Raw genomic sequence first — 17,155 nt, 5'->3', positions numbered from 1 at the left:
GATCTGTTCATCTTCCCTCTCTGTCCCTTCTCCCTTGTGTGTGTGTGTTTAGATTGTAAGCCTATGGGCAGGGACGGTCTTATTTTAATTGTATGTAAGCCAATCTTTTTGCCTGAAGAGTAGGTTACAAACTAGGGTTACCAGATGTCCCCGGTTCCTGGGGACAGTCACCAGATTTGCAAATCTATCACCGGACAAATTCCGTCCCCAGAATGTCCCCAGATTTGCAAATCTGTCCCTGGGAAACATGGCAGTGGCAGCCTCAGCAGCCCAGAGCCAGCCTGGTAGTGCAGTTGACTCTGGCTGGCTTCAGGAGCTACTCGCTGCTAGCTGCCGCTGCCACTGTCGAGGGGGAAGAAGGGACATCTGGTGGTACAGATCTCCTGCCCCCTTCTCCCTTTGTTTTGACAGATCGGGGGAGGCTTGGGAGTCATGGACGGGCGGCCGTTGCCCAGGAGGGGCGCAAGGCATGTAGTTTCTCTGTCACGCAAGGTGCAAAGCCCTTCTTTCACACCCTGTGAAACATAAATGCGCAGAGTTGTTGTTTTTTTAAAAAAACTGGGCAATGGCCGCCCGCCCGCAACTCCCGAGCCTCCCCTGATCAGTCAAAACAAAGGGGGAAGCGGGCAGGAGATCGGGGGAGGCTCAGAAGTCACGGGAGATGGCCAGTTTTTGCCCGGTTTTAAAAAAAACTCAGAGCTTCACAGGGTGCAAAAGAAGGGCTTTGCGCCTTTATACAATATGCATGTGTGCTTGGGCCCAGGGTCTTTTGCCTCACCATCCCCACTACTGACTCCCTGTTGCTACTCAGCTTCAAAAAAAAGAAGAAAAAAAGATGTCCCCGGATTCATTGAAAAAAAATTGGTAGCCATATTACAAACGCTCTACCTAAGTAAGTAGGTAAGTAAGTAAGTAAGTAAGTAAGTAAGTAAGTAAGTAAGTGATAAGATAGAGTGATATCCACTGGAAGCAAAAAAGAAATTGCAAAGCAATGTTAATGTTTATTGCTGCTGAAAAGGCCTTTGATAATATTTCTTGGAAGGAGGGACTAAAGGAAGTCAACCAAGATGTTTAAAAGGTTGGATTTGTAAAGAATTAAGTTTGTTGTTATTGCTTATCTGTTTATTGTTCCTTTCCCCCCCTTTTTTCGTTCATTGATGTATTTTTCTTCTTTTTTCTGTTTTTGTGTATCATTCTGCTTTGTGGTTTTTGTTATTATTGTGGGAAATCTAATAAATTTTTTTTAAAAAAAGATAGAGTGATATCCAACTGTGTGGGTCCATTTGGTTCATGGGCTTCTGTTCATACCAACAGGACTTTCTTATCCCCCCTGCACCCCCCACATGTGCCCCCAATCTGTTCCAGATGGCTGGGTGAGCCCCTCCTGGAGAGAATTAGGTGCATGGGGGGCCTGCAAGGGGAAGGCAAGGCCTGTCATGTCTGCTGGTGCAATGCTGGATCTCACCCACAGATACTTCACTACGTCAGTTCACGTCTGGGTTGGCAGCTGGAGCTGTAAAAGTGATTGACTGTTGAATGCTTTGTGCAGCCAAGGGGCAATGTTAATTGTCATTGTTAGACTCCAGCATTTTTATTTGGTAGGAAGGCAGGGATAAAAGCAATCTGAAGTGGGTGTCCATATGTGATGGGCAGTGTGGGTCACAGTAACCCTTTCCGGCAACTCCAAGTTAAAGTGGTACCATTAAAGTAATTTTCCTGAATGCATTCCCCATTTGCACCGGCACTTGTGGCCACAGCAGTCCAGCCCTGCTGGTTGGAACGGATGAGTAACATATACAGGAAAGCAGGAAACGAGTGGCATTTCTGGAAGCTTGGAGCTGGATTATGGGATGAGTCACTTTGGCTCGTGTTTCATTTGGGAAAGGCCATAGCGCCGCAAAACTCATGCTTTGTATGCAGAAGGTCTCAGGTTCAGTCTCTCACATCTCCAGGGGAAAGGTAGGTGTTGAAAACTCTGGAGAAGTGATGCCAGTCAGCTTGGATAATACTGAGGTTGTTGCTGCTGCTGTTGTTAATATCCCAGACAAGGACTCAAGGTGGCTTACGCAAATGAAAGACAAAAAGGCTAATAACATATAAAGGATAATTACACCTGCTGAAAGTCTGAGGGTCCTGCTCCTGCCTCTCTCCACCAGGCCCAGGGCAGGGCCTGACAGACTACAAGAGGATTGCTGCTGCCCAGCAGAGTGTACTGTTTACTTTCTTTTAAACTGCTTTTTAATTGTTTTTTATATAAAAATAAATTAATTGTTTTAAACAATTTTAATGTGTTTTTGGGGGGGTTATTCGGCTCTTTATATTTTGATTACGTATTTTGTGTTTTTATATTGCAATTTTGCCTTGTGAACTGCCCTGAAACCTGCGGGTATAGGGTGGTATATTAATAATAATAATAACAACAGTTAAAAAGTAATTGAACTATAATAGAATTAAAACAATATAAAAACAAATCTATTAAACCAAAGATAGTAAAAACTGCACAGCATTATTTAAAAGCCCTTTCCTCAAAAAGCAGTTGGTCTCCAAAAGTAAAACAATCTTCACCTGCTGGTGGAAGGACAACAAAGGGGGAGCCAGTCCAGCCTCCTTAGGAAGGGAGATTCAAAGTCTGGGAGCAGCCACTGAGAAGGCCCTCTAACTGCTGAAACTAAATTTGCCAATATGTGACTGAATCCCACCCGAAAAATGTCCTGGGTCTCCTGTAAATACTCCCCACTTTGGTTGCATTCACGCGGGAGTAAAAGGTCATGAAAATGGAGTAGTTTCCACATTATATTTGAGCGTTCACATGATGTAAAAGCCACTTCTGCAACTATAACGGAATACAGTTCAAGTATAACACTCATTTCCACATTATTTGCAAACAGGTTTTTTCTGGAAGCAAATAACATGGGAATGAGCACTAAGGTGTTTTTGAAATAAGACTGTACATAGCACTTGTTTTTGCTAAGAATGCTTTAGTACTTACAGCTACTTTTGATACTCATATGTCCTCTGAAAGGTCCCATCAAGGAATACTTTGGGATCATGGCTATCTGGGACCCTTGAGGAGAGAGGGAAAAAGTGGGCATAAGTAGTAAATACTTAGAATGACAATTTTTATCGTTTGTCATCATACAGTGGATGTGAGTAAAGAAAACAGGACAACTCAGTTTGTTTGTTTGTTTGCTTATGTTGCTTTGGTTATTTATCAGTAGTATTCAGATACTGCCTCCAAAGCCAGCTTAAAAAAATAATCAAAACCACAAAACAATATTTGAAATACCAGTAAAATTGAAGATTAAAACCCAATTCACGGTACTTTAATACTATGGAAGTTGAAGCCACATATATTTATTTCGGGAGAGACTTTCAGGTCTATTGGGCCACTACTGAAAAGGCCTCACAAGACTGGTAGATCCTGAATGTATGCTCAGCAATTGGGACTTCTAAATCTTTAGGCATATAAGATGCCTCATACTGAATCAGAGACCATCGTTGCAGTAGCTCACTATTGTTTACACTGATAGCTAGCTGCTGTCCGGAGTTTCAGACAAGGATCTTTCCCAGCTTTATCCAGAGATTTGGAAAACAGGCAGAATATTTAAACAGGATAATTGACAGCTCTGCTACAAAATGAGGGGATCCTTTAAGAAACACCTATGGATCTGCAGACATATATTGAGTAGTTAGGGTGGAGTGCACCACCTCTCAGTTTTGGTAAGAAATGCCCCTCCCCCCCTATATTGTAAGATTGGGTCTAAGCTTAATGGGTTTTTGGAGTCTCCTCTATTCCTGTATTGAAGAATTGATGCTGTTGAATTATGGTGCTGGAGGAGACTCTTGAGAGTCTGCAAGAAGATCAAACCTATCCATTCTGAAGGAAATCAGCCCTGAGTACTCACTGGAAGGACAGATCGTGAAGCTGAGGCTCCAATACTTTGGCTACCTCATGAAAAGAGAAGACTCCCTGGAAAAGACCCTGATGTTGGGAAAGATGGAGGGCACAAGGAGAAGGGGACGACAGAGGATGAGATGGTTGGATAGTGTTCTCGAAGCTACCAGCATGAGTTTGACCAAACTGCGGGAGGCAGTGGAAGACAGAAGTGCCTTGCGAGCTCTGGTCCATGGGGTCAGGAAGAGTTGGACACAACTAAACGACTAAACAACAACAAAGACTATCTTCTAAATAAAAAAGACACTGCTAAAGAGATGAAATTGGGTGAGGAAGCTTATCCTGCCAGATGCCCTTTGGAGAACGAGTCTTTGCATAAATAAAGAGTAGGCCAAGTACAGGTGATGTGTTGCTAAAGAAACCAAATAGCTGGAAACCCTTCTTTTCCTGGACAAGTCTTTCTCTCTCCCTACTCCTGGCTGGAGATAATGTCATTCAGGTGTCTGCAAGTGAGAATTGTCAGGCAGTTTGGAACTGGGACTGATAACATGAAGGAAACCAATGGTGGGGACCCCTGTAACCCACTGGGAGGAGAAGGAGCATTAGTACTATGAGCCTTCCATCTCATACTCAGCCAATACATCTGTGCGCATAAACCTTATATCAAAGAAAACACCACCAATCTCCATCTGTCTTCATTCCAAGAAAACCAGACCCAAGGTTTGTGTTGGGCCCCCCGAAACCTCTTAGCGCTTGGAGAATGGGATGTGTGTAGCCATCTTAAGGGCTTTGGGAGCAATACACAAATACTCACAAATCAGATTTCATAACGCATGAGTGCCGGTCCAGCGTATTACTAGGTGGCAGACAGAGAGGATACAGGACCCTTTCATGATTATGCTATACTTCACATGATGATCCTGGATGATCTATTCATGTATAAATCCAGAAAGGCTATTATATACACCCTCCCCAAAGAGTATGGGGAAATGAGAGATCCATTGTTAATTTATTTGGTTCTGCTGTACCCAAAAGTCCTTGTTTTGGAGCTTATTCTGCCAAAGCTGCAGCGGAAGAGTTCAGTGAGCTATTGCCCTGAGTAAAGTAAGATTGAAAACAGAAAAGAGAGAGAAGACACCACCATGGGGACCCAAGAAAATTAATTAGCTCCCTGCCAGGGCTCTATGATTTTACCTTCAACAAGTAGCAATAAATTGTGAAGCAAGCAAGGAGCTTGATTTGAAAATACAGTCGTCGAATGGAAGAGAGGCTCTAGTAAGCTGTTCAAATTCACAAGCCTTTTCATTTTGTTTGTTCTGTGCTTTTTTCTATTTGCTTAAATCATGGGTAGGCAAACTAAGGCCGGGGGGGGGGGCAGATGCGACCCAATCACCTTCTAAATCTGGCCCGCGGATGGTCTGGGAATCAGTGTGTTTTTACATGAATAGAATGTTCCCTTTTATTTAAAATGCATCTCTGGGTTATTTGTGGGGCATAGGAATTCATTCATTTTCTCTCTCTTCAAAATATAGTCTGGGCCCCCCACAAGGTCTGAGGGACATTGGACCAGTCCCCTGCTGAAAAAAATTGCTGACTCCTGGCTTAGATTCTATCAGTTCCTACATTCTCTAATAAAAGAGTGCAAAAATAGTTTTCCTTCTAGTCCACCATCTTCCTCCTGGGAAGTCCGCTTTCCTTCATGTTTTAGGTGCATACTTAAATATCGTCCCATTTATAATTTAATGCACTGTTCTTATTTCTCACTACAGGAAAACCAGCAGCAGCAACTTAGCTAGCTGCCTGAAGCATCTATGGCATGCAGAGGTGACCAGGGTGATACCAGTGGTGGGGTTGCAGTGTGAGTAGGACACAGCCTGGCATACATTTGTGGCCTTAGGCAGCCTGGTCCACAGCAATCAGCAGGTGAAACTTTGCATGGCACAAAGTTAAAACACCATCAACTCCTAACTTCTACAACACATTGCTGTTAAAGACACAAGAGCTAATGAAAAGGGAAAAGAGTTGTGGCTTCAGTGGGGCACAGACTTGGCTACAACAGAGTGTTATACTGTAGGTATTGTTCTGCCTTCTGCACCTACAATGTGCAGCCTTTAGCTTCCTGCCTGTTATGTATTGAGTTGAATAGGATCCAAAATGCAGCAGTCTGATTGGTCCTAGAACAATGCAGCAGTATGATTGGTCCGCAGGAGCCACCCAATCCAGCTCCAGGTGAAAGTGAATCCACAACCTGATTGGCCTACAGGAGAATCCCAGAATTAGCCAATCACGTGCAGCCCATTGTGTAAATAATGTATATAAAGCAGATATTGTGGGGGAACTTCCATTCCTCCTCACCACTATGAGCTGAATAAAGAGCATAAAATCCACTCTCAACTCCGAGTATATTTCACTGCCTAAGTGAGGCAGAGGCAAAACAGCCCAGGGAGGCTGTGTGTGTCGCACTAGTGACTTTCTCTTATTTTTAGAATTGTGGTAGGGTTGCCAAAAATGCTGGCCGTCATTGATACAATGTTTATGGGCGTTGTGAGGGATGAGGAAATGATGACTAGCAAATCCTCTAATGTAAGTCTAAGCTGCGTTGCAGCTACTATGGTTTCGTTCTTTCAGCTCAACATTATGAAACTGCAGTGGTGTGAAATTGGGATGGCACTAGTTCTGGAAGCATCACAAAGCAAGTTCTGATACTTATCAAATACAGAAGGTCTTGTACTTTTGAAAGATCTTCTGTAAGAGCAGGCTTGACCCTACTGTGCTTGATAAATAACATAAGTTGCATCATGGTTCTCTTAGAACTGGTTCCATCTATGGAGACATCTGGTTAATCTTCCTGAAGTACAATGAGAAGTATGGCTTTTGTTGTTGCTGTTATCTTCTCATCCAGAGCCTGGTTCCTGTATATATATGGGGATGGGACAGGGGTGTGTTTGAACTCTCATGCCTCTTGAGCTTTGAGAGACATGAAAAGTGCTCCCTCAGGAACAGGCAAATAGTATCCATAATGGCGTTAATGGAGGTGGGGATGTTTTAAATTGTGAAATTGTTACATGTAAACTTTTTATTAGTTTAGTTTCATATAAGTTAGTTTGCTTTTAAGGGCAGAGGGTCAAGGCTGCCTTGGGAGTGGGCCTTAGCCAACATAATGGCTGGGGCAGGTACCACTAGGGTGGGTGCAATAGGATACCCAACCTCAGTGATGATGGGCAGGAAGAGGAGTTGCTTGAGGGCCAGATCATGTCATTACCGAGAAGGCAGGTATAGTCACTGTCTGAAGACGATCCCTGCCTTCAGGTCTGGCCTTGGCCAGAGGAATACAGGTATCAATGGGGGCATCCCATATGACCCACAGTGGTGCTGTGTAATGCCTGGTCAATGATTAGTAAGACCAGTGCCATCCATGATTTGATCATGGATGAGGGAATTGACCTGGCACGTGAGACAGAGACATGGTTGGACACAGCAGCTGGACCTGTTCTTGCCTCTTCCTTGTCTAACAGGTTTCTCTTATGCACAGCAACCCAGGTTGTGTGGGGGAGGGGTTTTTGCAGTGATTTTTATGAAGTCTTAATTTTCACCGAGTTCTTACCTTAACTATGGTTGGTGCAAACCATAGTTTTACATTATGTCAGAGCCCAGCCACTGTGTGTCCATCTAACCCAGTCTTGCCTTATCTATCTGGCAGGGAACATAAGAAGAACCTGTTGGGTCAGGCCAATGGTTTGTCTTTCCCAGAATCCCATTCTCACAGTGGCCAACCAGATGCCTATGGGAAGCCTGTTGGCGCAAGAGGACTGTCCCCTTCTGCAGTTTCCAGCAACTGGTGCTCAGAAGCCTACTGCCTTTGACAGTGGGGGGTCTTTTCCCTTTGAATCTTTTCAATTAAAATGTCAGGGACAGAACCTGACCTTTGGTACACAAAAGATCTGATGTCGCAATGGTCCTGTGCTTCTTTGGTGATCAAGGGGCTAGTCATTTGTCCCCTCTTATCTTGCCGCTCTTCTTCTTTCTGTCTGAATAGGGATTGCATTTTATAACTTTTTGGCATAATGAAATTTACACTTCTGTCGGGCCCACCGGCAGCACGCAGGCTTTCAGCAGAGGAGAACACACCAGGCAGTCCATTCATCAGCATTTGACCTCCACATGGGGGAAGGACCGGAGAACCTGATTGCTTTCTATTACAGTCAAAGCACCTCTCAGACTAGCAGCCATGCTGTGGGGCTCATTACAGATGTCACAGAGGAGCGGAATTAAACACCTTTCCCAGTGATGGCAAAAGACATTTTTAGCCCAGCGGAGCCAAAGCTTTGTGGAAGCAAAACACTTCTGCTAGTTTCCATTAGCAAGGGGGAGGGGGGGATATGATTCTTGTCTCTGGTGCAGATAAGGGCGAGATAGGAAGGCGTGGATGGGCAGGCACGCACTACGAATGAGAGTAGAATATCTTATCAATGCAACATTAGTAAAATGACTAGCAAAACACCTGCCAAAATCACGGGTGAAGCATGGTTAAAGACACGTCGCTTCGGGAGGACATAAGGCGAGCCTGCAGGATCAGGCCAATGACCCACCTAGTCCAGCATCCTGTTCTCACAGTGGCCAACCAGATGCTTCTGAGGGAAATGCAGAGGGTGAACACAAGCCTTCTCGGTGGTGGCCCCCCATCTATGGAAAACTCTTGCAGGAAGACAAGCGTGGTTCTCTCTCTAGTCAGTTTTTAGGTGTTGGACTAAGACTTTTCTGATTACACAGGCCTTTGATTAATTAATGTTGTCTCCTATAGTGGTGCTCAGCTTTTGGTGGGGTGAGTAGTATTTGGTCCTTACTAAATTATTGCTGCACGAGCATTTTATGCATCTTGTATTAGTGTCTTAATTTGTTCTGGTTTTAAATACGCTGCATTTTATTTTTGCCAGGTTTCTTTGAGACATTTTACTCTAAAAAGTGAATGAAAAACGAAATACGAAATGAAATTTTTGAAAAGCTGTTTTCCCTTTGTATGTTATCGTCACTAATATGTACATCTTTACGCATATTTTTACCCTAGAATATCTAGCATGTTACTTGGCTGGAGAATTGCACTGCAAAATTCAGGGCAGTTCAAATTTCAAGGAATGGCTACAATTCAGTTCACTTACTGGTTCAGTAAGTGCGAATTAGGCAAACTCACCTTGAAATGCAAACTGAATGGCTTCACGTGTGAACCCTCCCAAAATCCAGCTGAATGTTCTCAAGTAAGAAATTTGGCCCAGCGCTAATCTAAAAGCCAACGTTTCCTATGCTATTCAGAATTTGCTCCTGGTGTTAACCCATCTGCTAGCACAATTTGCCTTATGGAAATTTTGAATTTCACTGCCAGATATTACTACTGTTGCTTGACCTTTTTGGAAAGAGAGAGGCAGTGGTTGCTGCTGCTGCTGCTGCACAAAACTGTTTCCCTTCAGTTATCTATTCTTTTAAAAAGGTATCTTAATGCATTCTCAATCAAACCTCATGTTGAGATTCAGGGTTTGCTGGTACTTGGATGCAATTGCTGCTTTAAAAGCTACAAACACTTACCGGTAAATAGAGTTGATTAACCGATTAATGGATTGATTAGAGCTTAAAAATAGAGCAGCAATTAATCAAAGCCAAGTGGCTATTCTTCTGCCATTAGCAGCACACAGATTCAGTGGCAAAAAGCAAAACAAAAAGACCAACCTTCAGTTAAAACACATGGTTAAGACTTCACACACTAAAACGCAAATGTATACAGACTATCCTTTCACTGTTCCAGTTGTGATAAGTTTGTTCAGTAGGTTCTCTCTTAAATATTGTCTCTTTTGCTTCCTCCTGATGTAACTGGCGCACAGGTGCTAATTCTGTGATGGACAGTAAAAGAATGAATTTCTAAATTTTGCATCTTACTGCTTTTTAACATGTGCTAATCTGAAGCTACAACTTTTATTTTTCATGGGAGTTTTTAACCACTTAACTTCGCTGTGTCTTCTGTCCTGGAGATAAGTTCAATTTAAGAGCTATTGCTGCATCAGATGATTACATGGAAAAAACAGGCATCTTTGGCCAGACAACACAATACACTGACCAGGCTTTGAGTGCAGGATGTTTCTGGCAGAAACAGCCAATGCGAACACCTGATCTGGATTCACACCCTGGCTGAGGGCTGGGAAAACCTGTAGGAGGGTTTTAGCTCTTTGTCTCCTAGTGTTATGGTCCTGATTTGGAGTCCCTGCATCAGCAATTTTTATTGTATGGGGGTATTCCCGTTTTATTGAATGGGAGTATTTACCAACATGCCATACCCTCCAACACTTCTCCAATGAAAATGGGGACGTCCTAAAGAAGAACGGGAGATTCCAGGATCAAATCATAAACTGGGATCGCTTCTCTAAATAGGGGACACTTGAAGGATCTGCCATGCATATTGCAGGCATGGCTCCCTTTGATACAATGCTGAAATGCATTTATTTGTTGGCCTCCTTTTAGGGGCTAACCCATCCCACAGCAACTTCCAACATATAATATTGAGTTTAAAACCATAAAAATATAATTTATTTAAAATGAACCCCCCAAAGAAGAATGAATGATAATACAGCATTCACCCCTGGAAAAACAGCCCTGTTACTGCCAAACAATCAGTTTGTTCTGTTACCAATGTATTGGCATTAACAGGGATAGTTATAAAAAGAAGGGAAAGAAGGGAAAGAAGGGAAAGAAAGAAATGACTAGGTGAATGTTGTGGTGTTAGTTGCATATGCCCAAGGGCCAGTAGGTGGCACGATGCAGGAAGGTCAGAGTTTGCATCCAGGAAAATAAAGTTTCCTTATGCTTTTCCTCTCCCAAAATGATGTCCTGGCTCCCTATCAATCCTGCAGATGGTACATCCTGTCTATCTAAATCTAGAGTGTCTCTCTTCCTGGCTGTTAGGTGAGAAGTTATTGTGTAAACCTCACATTTTAAAATATAAGGGGTTACACATGGTGGTCCCCACTCTCCTTCTTCCCTTCAGATGGCCATTTGGCAACGCAAAGAGATGTTCTGTGGTAAAATGACTGTTGGAGCAACTAAACCAGTGACAAATCTTGGCCCCTGCTACTTTCACAGCCTGCCATTAAATGATTTGCAGAATTGGGAACACAGCCTTCCCATTTCACATACTTAAAGTGTCCTTGCTCCCCGCATCGTATAGCAATACAATTTTATGTTGTCTCGGTGCAGACGTTCGCTCTATTTCCGGGAATCCAAAAGGGGAAAAGGAAAGAGGAGTGTCTTTTTTCGGAAGAGAGGCCAATGACTGAGGACACCTCTCGATGGACTGTAGACCTGCTAATTGCTGGCCTTTGCTGTACGTCAACCCGGAAACTAGCAAGGATTAGCTTCGTGAATCAGCAGTATTTGCTTCACAAATTGCTCCACTATTAACACCCGAGGTTCCTACTAATTGTTCCACCGCTGTAAGTTTCAGCACATGAAGGTGCGGGCTTTAATCACAACACCGCCGTTCCAATATTGTGTTAATGAGCCCTGGGCACACAAACACCAGCAGTGAGCACTTTTTAATAAGAGCTGCAGAGCAACTCTCATTTTATTAAGCAATGAGACAGCGGCATATTATTGCCCGATGGGCTGGTGCTCAATAAAGTCTCCGTGTGTCAAGGCCTGACACAAATTGACTGCCCACCAGATTCTAAATCACAGCTGTTCTATCCACCAGTGTGGCCGGATACAGGGCGGTTGTGTGTGTGTGTTGTCTGGAGCTCTGCTGCCTCTCCAGATAGAGCCAATCATATCTGATCCCCATTGCTTCCCAGCAGTGAGCAGCGCTGAGCCTGATCTCTTACAAAGGTAACAAAGGCGCCTTTTGTGCAGTACAAGGAGAAGTCACAAAAGAGATGGTTGCAGGGGAGGAGAGAACAGAAGTATCTCTTCCTGGTGCTGGTTCAATAAGGAGGCAACAAAGAACCTGTATCTCATTTTTCTCTCCCCCATTTGTTTTGGATCATGTCCACAAGAGCCTTGCTCTCGGCACTATATTAATATTGTTGGGGATTTTGTAATCTGACTGCAGGACAGCGGCGTAGCGTGGGTTGTCAGCACCCGGGGCAAGGCAAGTAATTTGCGCCCCTAACCCCTAACCTGCCGCCGCTGCCAGCTTCTTGCTGCTGCCTGGGCCGGGTATTCACAGTTCTACAAATCTTTGGCGCTGGCTTGCTCCATTAGTTTAACTTGGGGGGGGGGTGAGAGAGAGATTGCAATCGTGCTATGTGCACCGAGAGGGGGGGCACGGTTGTAACGCAGTGGGGGGGGGAGAGAAGAAGAGAAACTAGCAGGAGAACCTTGATTTCCCTCTGCAGCTCTGTGGGGAAGGAGGGCGCAGACTGGGCTCCTTCCTCGCCACAAGATCCCTCGGCTGGCCGGGGCCGCGCTCCCCTCTCCCGGCCGGCAGCGCCTGCAAAGGCTGCGGGTTCCGCTGCTCCTCCGTCTCTCTTTCCACTGGTAGCGAGAGCGGGTGGGAGGGGGCCACCCGGGAGCCGGAAATGGGTGCCAAATAAGGAGAGCGGGGGCCTGGATCCTGGCCTTGTTTGGCGCTTCCCCTCAGCCGGTCGCCCAGCCAAGCCCGCGGCGGCGGCGAGGCGATGCCCGCGCAGGGGGGCGCCCACCCCTCGGCCCCCGCCCGGCACTGCCGCCCCAGCACCTGCCCGCTCCTCCCAAGGGGCCTCCTCTCCCTCCCGCCACTTCGCAGCAGTCCTCGCGGGGCGGACAGGCTCGACTCTCCCCTCCCTCTTGCGCCCCATCCTGCGCCCGATCCTGGCCAGGCTCCGGCTCCGGACCTCCTTGCTAGCGCCTGCTACTCCCCCTGGTCACCCAGCCCGACCCCTCCTCCCAAAGGAGCTGAGCCCCGAGGCTCTTCGGCGACTCTGGAGGTGGCGAGTGCGCCCCCCCAGATGTTGCGCCCGGTGCGGCCGGCACCCCTTGCACCCCCCACGCTGCGCCACTGCTGCAGGACCATCAGGAATGCAAATATTCCAATTGTTCAGGACAGTTTTAATCAACAGGCAGGCAAAATGGCTCATGGAAACACAGCTATGATGTTTCCCAGGCCCTACCAGTTGAAGTAGCCCATTATCCCATTGGGCCCCAAGCTGTTATTTGGCTCTGCTCATTGACCCACCCTAGTACCGTGATGTTCACCCTTTGGTGTCGAATATATCGGTCCTTATGCCTCTGTGTTTTTATGTTTGTACATATTTTATGGGCTAATAGCCGTAAATAAATAAATAAATAAATAAATAAATAAATAAAATTATCCCATTCTGCCTGTCATTCTGCCAGTGTGGCGTAGAAATTAAAACATTGGATTAGGAGCTGGGAGATCAGGGTTCAAATTCCCACTCAGACATGAAGCCACTGTTTCTTAGCCTCACCTACCTTATAGGGTTGTTGTGAGCACAAAATGCAGAGAGGGACCTTGAGCTCCTTGAAGGTAAAATGAGATACAAATGGAATAGTTAGCAAATAAAACGAACAAGACTGTAGTAGGGCTGTGCCAATGTTATAGAGGGTGGGCCAAGAACGCCAAACTGGACGCCATGCTGTTGGTGATTCATCCTCTGTTAAGGTCCCTTTGCTAATTTGCACCATTAAAAAGAAGAAAAAATGCAACCTTCGAGCTACAACAAATATGTATTTGACTCGCTCTAGTTATGCCTTTTAAAAAGCAATACACAGACTTCACAGGTGAAGTGAAAAGTTATACAGTACAGTGGTGCCTCGGGTTACATACGCTTCAGGTTACAGACTCCGCTAACCCAGAAATAGTACCTCAGGTTAAGAACTTTGCTTCAGGATGAGAACAGAAATCGTGCAGTAGCAGCGCAACGGCAGCGGGAGGCCCCATTAGCTAAAGTGGTGCTTCAGGTTAGGAACAGTTTCAGGTTAAGAACGGACCTCCAGAATGAATTAAGTACTTAACCTGAGGTACCACTGTATGCTGCTATCAATAATTACTAGCCATGATGGCTATGTATTACTGCCAGGACTAGAGGTGGCATGTCTTTGAATGCTGGCATTCACAAGTGGGCAGAGCGTTCTTGCACTCCTGCTTGCAGGCTTCTCAGAGACATTTGGCTGGACAGTTTAAGAACAGGATGCTAGACTAGATGTTCCTTTGGTCTGATCCAGGAGCACTCTTATGCTGCTAAATTCTCAAACCTGGAACAAGATACCGGGCCCAGAGTATAATGTCAGATATACTTCTATCTTGGAACGAGAGGCTGCTTGATAACCCCATGTCAGTGTTCTCTGAGCTCTTTAGCATATGCTGCTAACATTCCGCAGACGAAAACGGGGACACTCTTAAGCACATATAATACCTCTATTCTGACACCAAGTATCACCGCCTACAAACTCCCTCTACAATTATCACACATCACAGAAGGTTCTTCTCTGCCTGCTGTTCTGCAGCATTCAGTCGCACCGCACAGCCTGTTCTGCAGCAGCGTCTGAAACGGGGTACATTTGTAAAATGACCATTAACAGTTTGCTTTTCATACCTTAATAACCCTTTACAGAATGATTACAGTCCCGGAATGGATCTGGTTGGATCTCGTTGTCACTGGGGAGGGACAACAATGCATTGACAAGGGTGTGTGGTTGATTAATTGGTTAGAGTAATAGATCTTTCAGACGATTAACTTACTTTTAAAACAGTAAATGAACTGGGCAGATTTTTGTAATGATCTGCGGTGCACACACCTATAAAAACTGCAGAACACAAGCACCATCCATGAAAAGGTATTCTCATTCCTCCCACATGCAGAAGGAAGCCGCCTTTTAAGATGTGTGCATCTGCTAAAAACAAACAAAATACAATTCTTGCCTTTGGAAAAGGTGGTTGTAGCCAGATTTATGTCAATTCACTCAGCTAAAACTCATGCAATTGATTGCTTAAAAGTGTCTTAAATTGATTAAAATACTTTAAATCTCTCTTGGGTTCCTCCCCCTCCATTTAAGCTGCCCACCCCCCAGCTGCCTAGATAACTTTATGTTATGGGACAGCATGAAAATGTCATAAAACAGTTAATAAATATTTTGAGGGTAACTTTTGCAAACCTTGGGCATCCCTCTAGCTTGCTGATACCTCCTTCTTGTGTGCAGCTGCTTTATAATATTTACATGCCTATTAAACATGTGTGAGTGACTGGCCCAAGGTCAACCACTGAGTTTTGTGACTGAGCAGGGATTTGAACCCTGCTATCCTAGGTTCGTATAGTAAAAGCTATGGTTTCCCCAGTAGTGATGCATGGAAGTGAGAGCTGGACCATAAAGAAAGCTGATTGCCAAAGAATTGATGCTTTTGAATTATGGTGCTGGAGGAGACTCTTAAGAGTCCCATGGACTGCAAGAAGATCAAACCCAGCCATTCTGAAGGAAATCAGCCCTGAGTGCCCACTGGAAGGACAAATTTTGAAGCTGAGGCTCCAGTACTTTGGCCACCTCATGAGAAAAAAAGACTCCCTGGATAAGACCCTGATGTTGGGAAAGATTGAGGGCACAAGGAGAAGGGGACGACAGAGGACGAGATGGTTGGACAGTGTTCTCGAAGCTACAAACATGAGTCTGACCAAACTGCGGGAGACAGTGGAAGTCAGGAGTGCCTGGCGTGCTCTGGTCCATGGGGTCACGAAGAGTCGGACACGACTAAACAACTAAACAACAACATCCTAGCTTCTAGTCCAACACTCTAACCACTACACCGCACTGACAAATTGGGACAGTTGAGACATGCAAGGAAGGCTAGAGTCCATAAGTAAAGAGAATACAATGCATTTGATGGGAAGGGGTGTGGGGTGTGTGAAGCAAGACCAATTTTGCTAATTTTGTGCTATGAACAACAACAACAAAAACCCACTCAACTCCTGGTGTCCTCAGATCTCCTGTTCTTTTTGAGAGCTACTGCAAAGACTGGCAATAGAACAGAGAGGGAAGAGACATATGCTTCAATTCGAGCTTTTAAAAACAAGATTCTCTCTCACACACACTCCCTCCCTCGCTGAACAAACAGACTTCTAGTAAAGAGGGAAGTGGGGAAGAAAGAAAGAAACAAGCCCAGATCCTTTCTTACCCTGCTAAAATGGCTAAAACCGTCTCGTTCTGGGCGGAAAGGAAAGTGAGTGTGTTTCTCAGCGTTCTCTCAGGAAGTCTGCAAAGGCTATAGGAAGGTGTTAGTGAGCAGTGAGATGATTCCCATAACAACAGGAACTACAAACCTGTCACCCAGGGAGCAATGAACAGTTCAGGGCAAACAGGCCTCTACTTGGAAACCTCAGAGCTTGGGTCATTCTAGGCCAGACCGGCTTCTGCACTGAAATGCTTTTATGTCCTTGTGGAATTGTTTTTTTCTTGAGAGCAAGAGCACACGTGTGGGGAAATGAAGACTTTGGCTCCGTACACACTTTACATTTAAAACTCATGGCTCTCCCACACTGAAAAAATCCTGAAGGCTATAGCTTGTTAAAGGTCCTGGGAAATGTAGTTCTGGGAGGTGCAAACTACAGTTTCCAACATTCTTGGGAGGCAGACATGTGCTTTACATGTGCGGTGTGCATGCAGGCTTTTTTGAAATTATATGAGAAAAGGTGGGGTGAAGAAAGTAAAACCAATCCTAGAAAAAAATTTGGACTGGCATTTTTGTACACTCTCATTGGGGGCATGACTATAGGAACTGTCACAATGAACTTTTATATTTCAAAATGTGTCGCTATATCCCCGACTCAAGGTGGTAAAGCTCTCCGTGAGCAACTGCCTTACTACCTTAGTGACATCATTTCTGCGCTGCAGGCAGCACTCCCCAGACAGTTTTTGCTCTGGTTTAGGAGACATTCTCTTCCAAATAAGTGATTTTTGTAATCCCACCGCGTTCTTCATAAAAAATGCATTTTTATTTCAAAGCAGTCACGTTTATTTGGGAGTTTTAAAAGCTGCTTTAATTATCTCTATTTATAGAAACACTTTTTTTATTTTTAGTCCCAAGTCTCAAGATTCCTGCAATAAAGATTAGAAGCGTATGCCTGTGTGTGTGTGTGTGTGTGTGTGTGCAGAGAGTTAGGGAGAAATCAATGCGGATTTTCAGGTTTGAGAGAAGACGCAAAGCGCTTGGGATGTGTGATTAACAAGTTGTGCTTGAGAAGAAACATACCCACCCCCGCCCCAAAAAGCCTTCTGTCAGTGTGTGATCTCTTC

The 17,155-nt window shown here is 44.8% G+C and overlaps 1 protein-coding gene across 9 annotated transcripts in view; it reads right to left on the bottom strand.

Moving 5' to 3' along the window:
• Window positions 1-16,117, bottom strand: part of LOC310702692 (spermatogenesis-associated protein 7-like) — a 60,067-nt gene extending 43,950 nt beyond the window's left edge. For 3 of the 9 annotated variants that reach the window (XM_083494673.1, XM_083494680.1, XM_083494681.1), the window contains exons 1-2: window positions 16,038-16,107; window positions 2,990-3,064 (exon numbers count right to left, since the gene is read on the bottom strand). In XM_083494673.1, the coding sequence (XP_083350799.1) occupies window positions 2,990-3,050 (61 nt within the window). In that variant the 5' untranslated portion in view covers window positions 3,051-3,064; window positions 16,038-16,107. Of the gene's footprint in view, window positions 1-2,989; window positions 3,065-15,824; window positions 15,878-16,037 lie in introns of those variants that run through there. The other 6 variants (XM_083494676.1, XM_083494674.1, XM_083494679.1 and 3 more) reach the window with 5 other exon arrangements.
• Window positions 16,118-17,155: the final 1,038 nt, after the last annotated feature.

Source organism: Podarcis liolepis (genome assembly GCF_965112155.1).
Source record: "Podarcis liolepis genome assembly, chromosome: 3".
In the NCBI taxonomy this organism is placed as follows: domain Eukaryota; kingdom Metazoa; phylum Chordata; class Lepidosauria; order Squamata; family Lacertidae; genus Podarcis; species Podarcis liolepis.
Note: the sequence above shows the minus strand (reverse complement) of the source record. Positions and strands in the feature narration are given on the sequence as shown.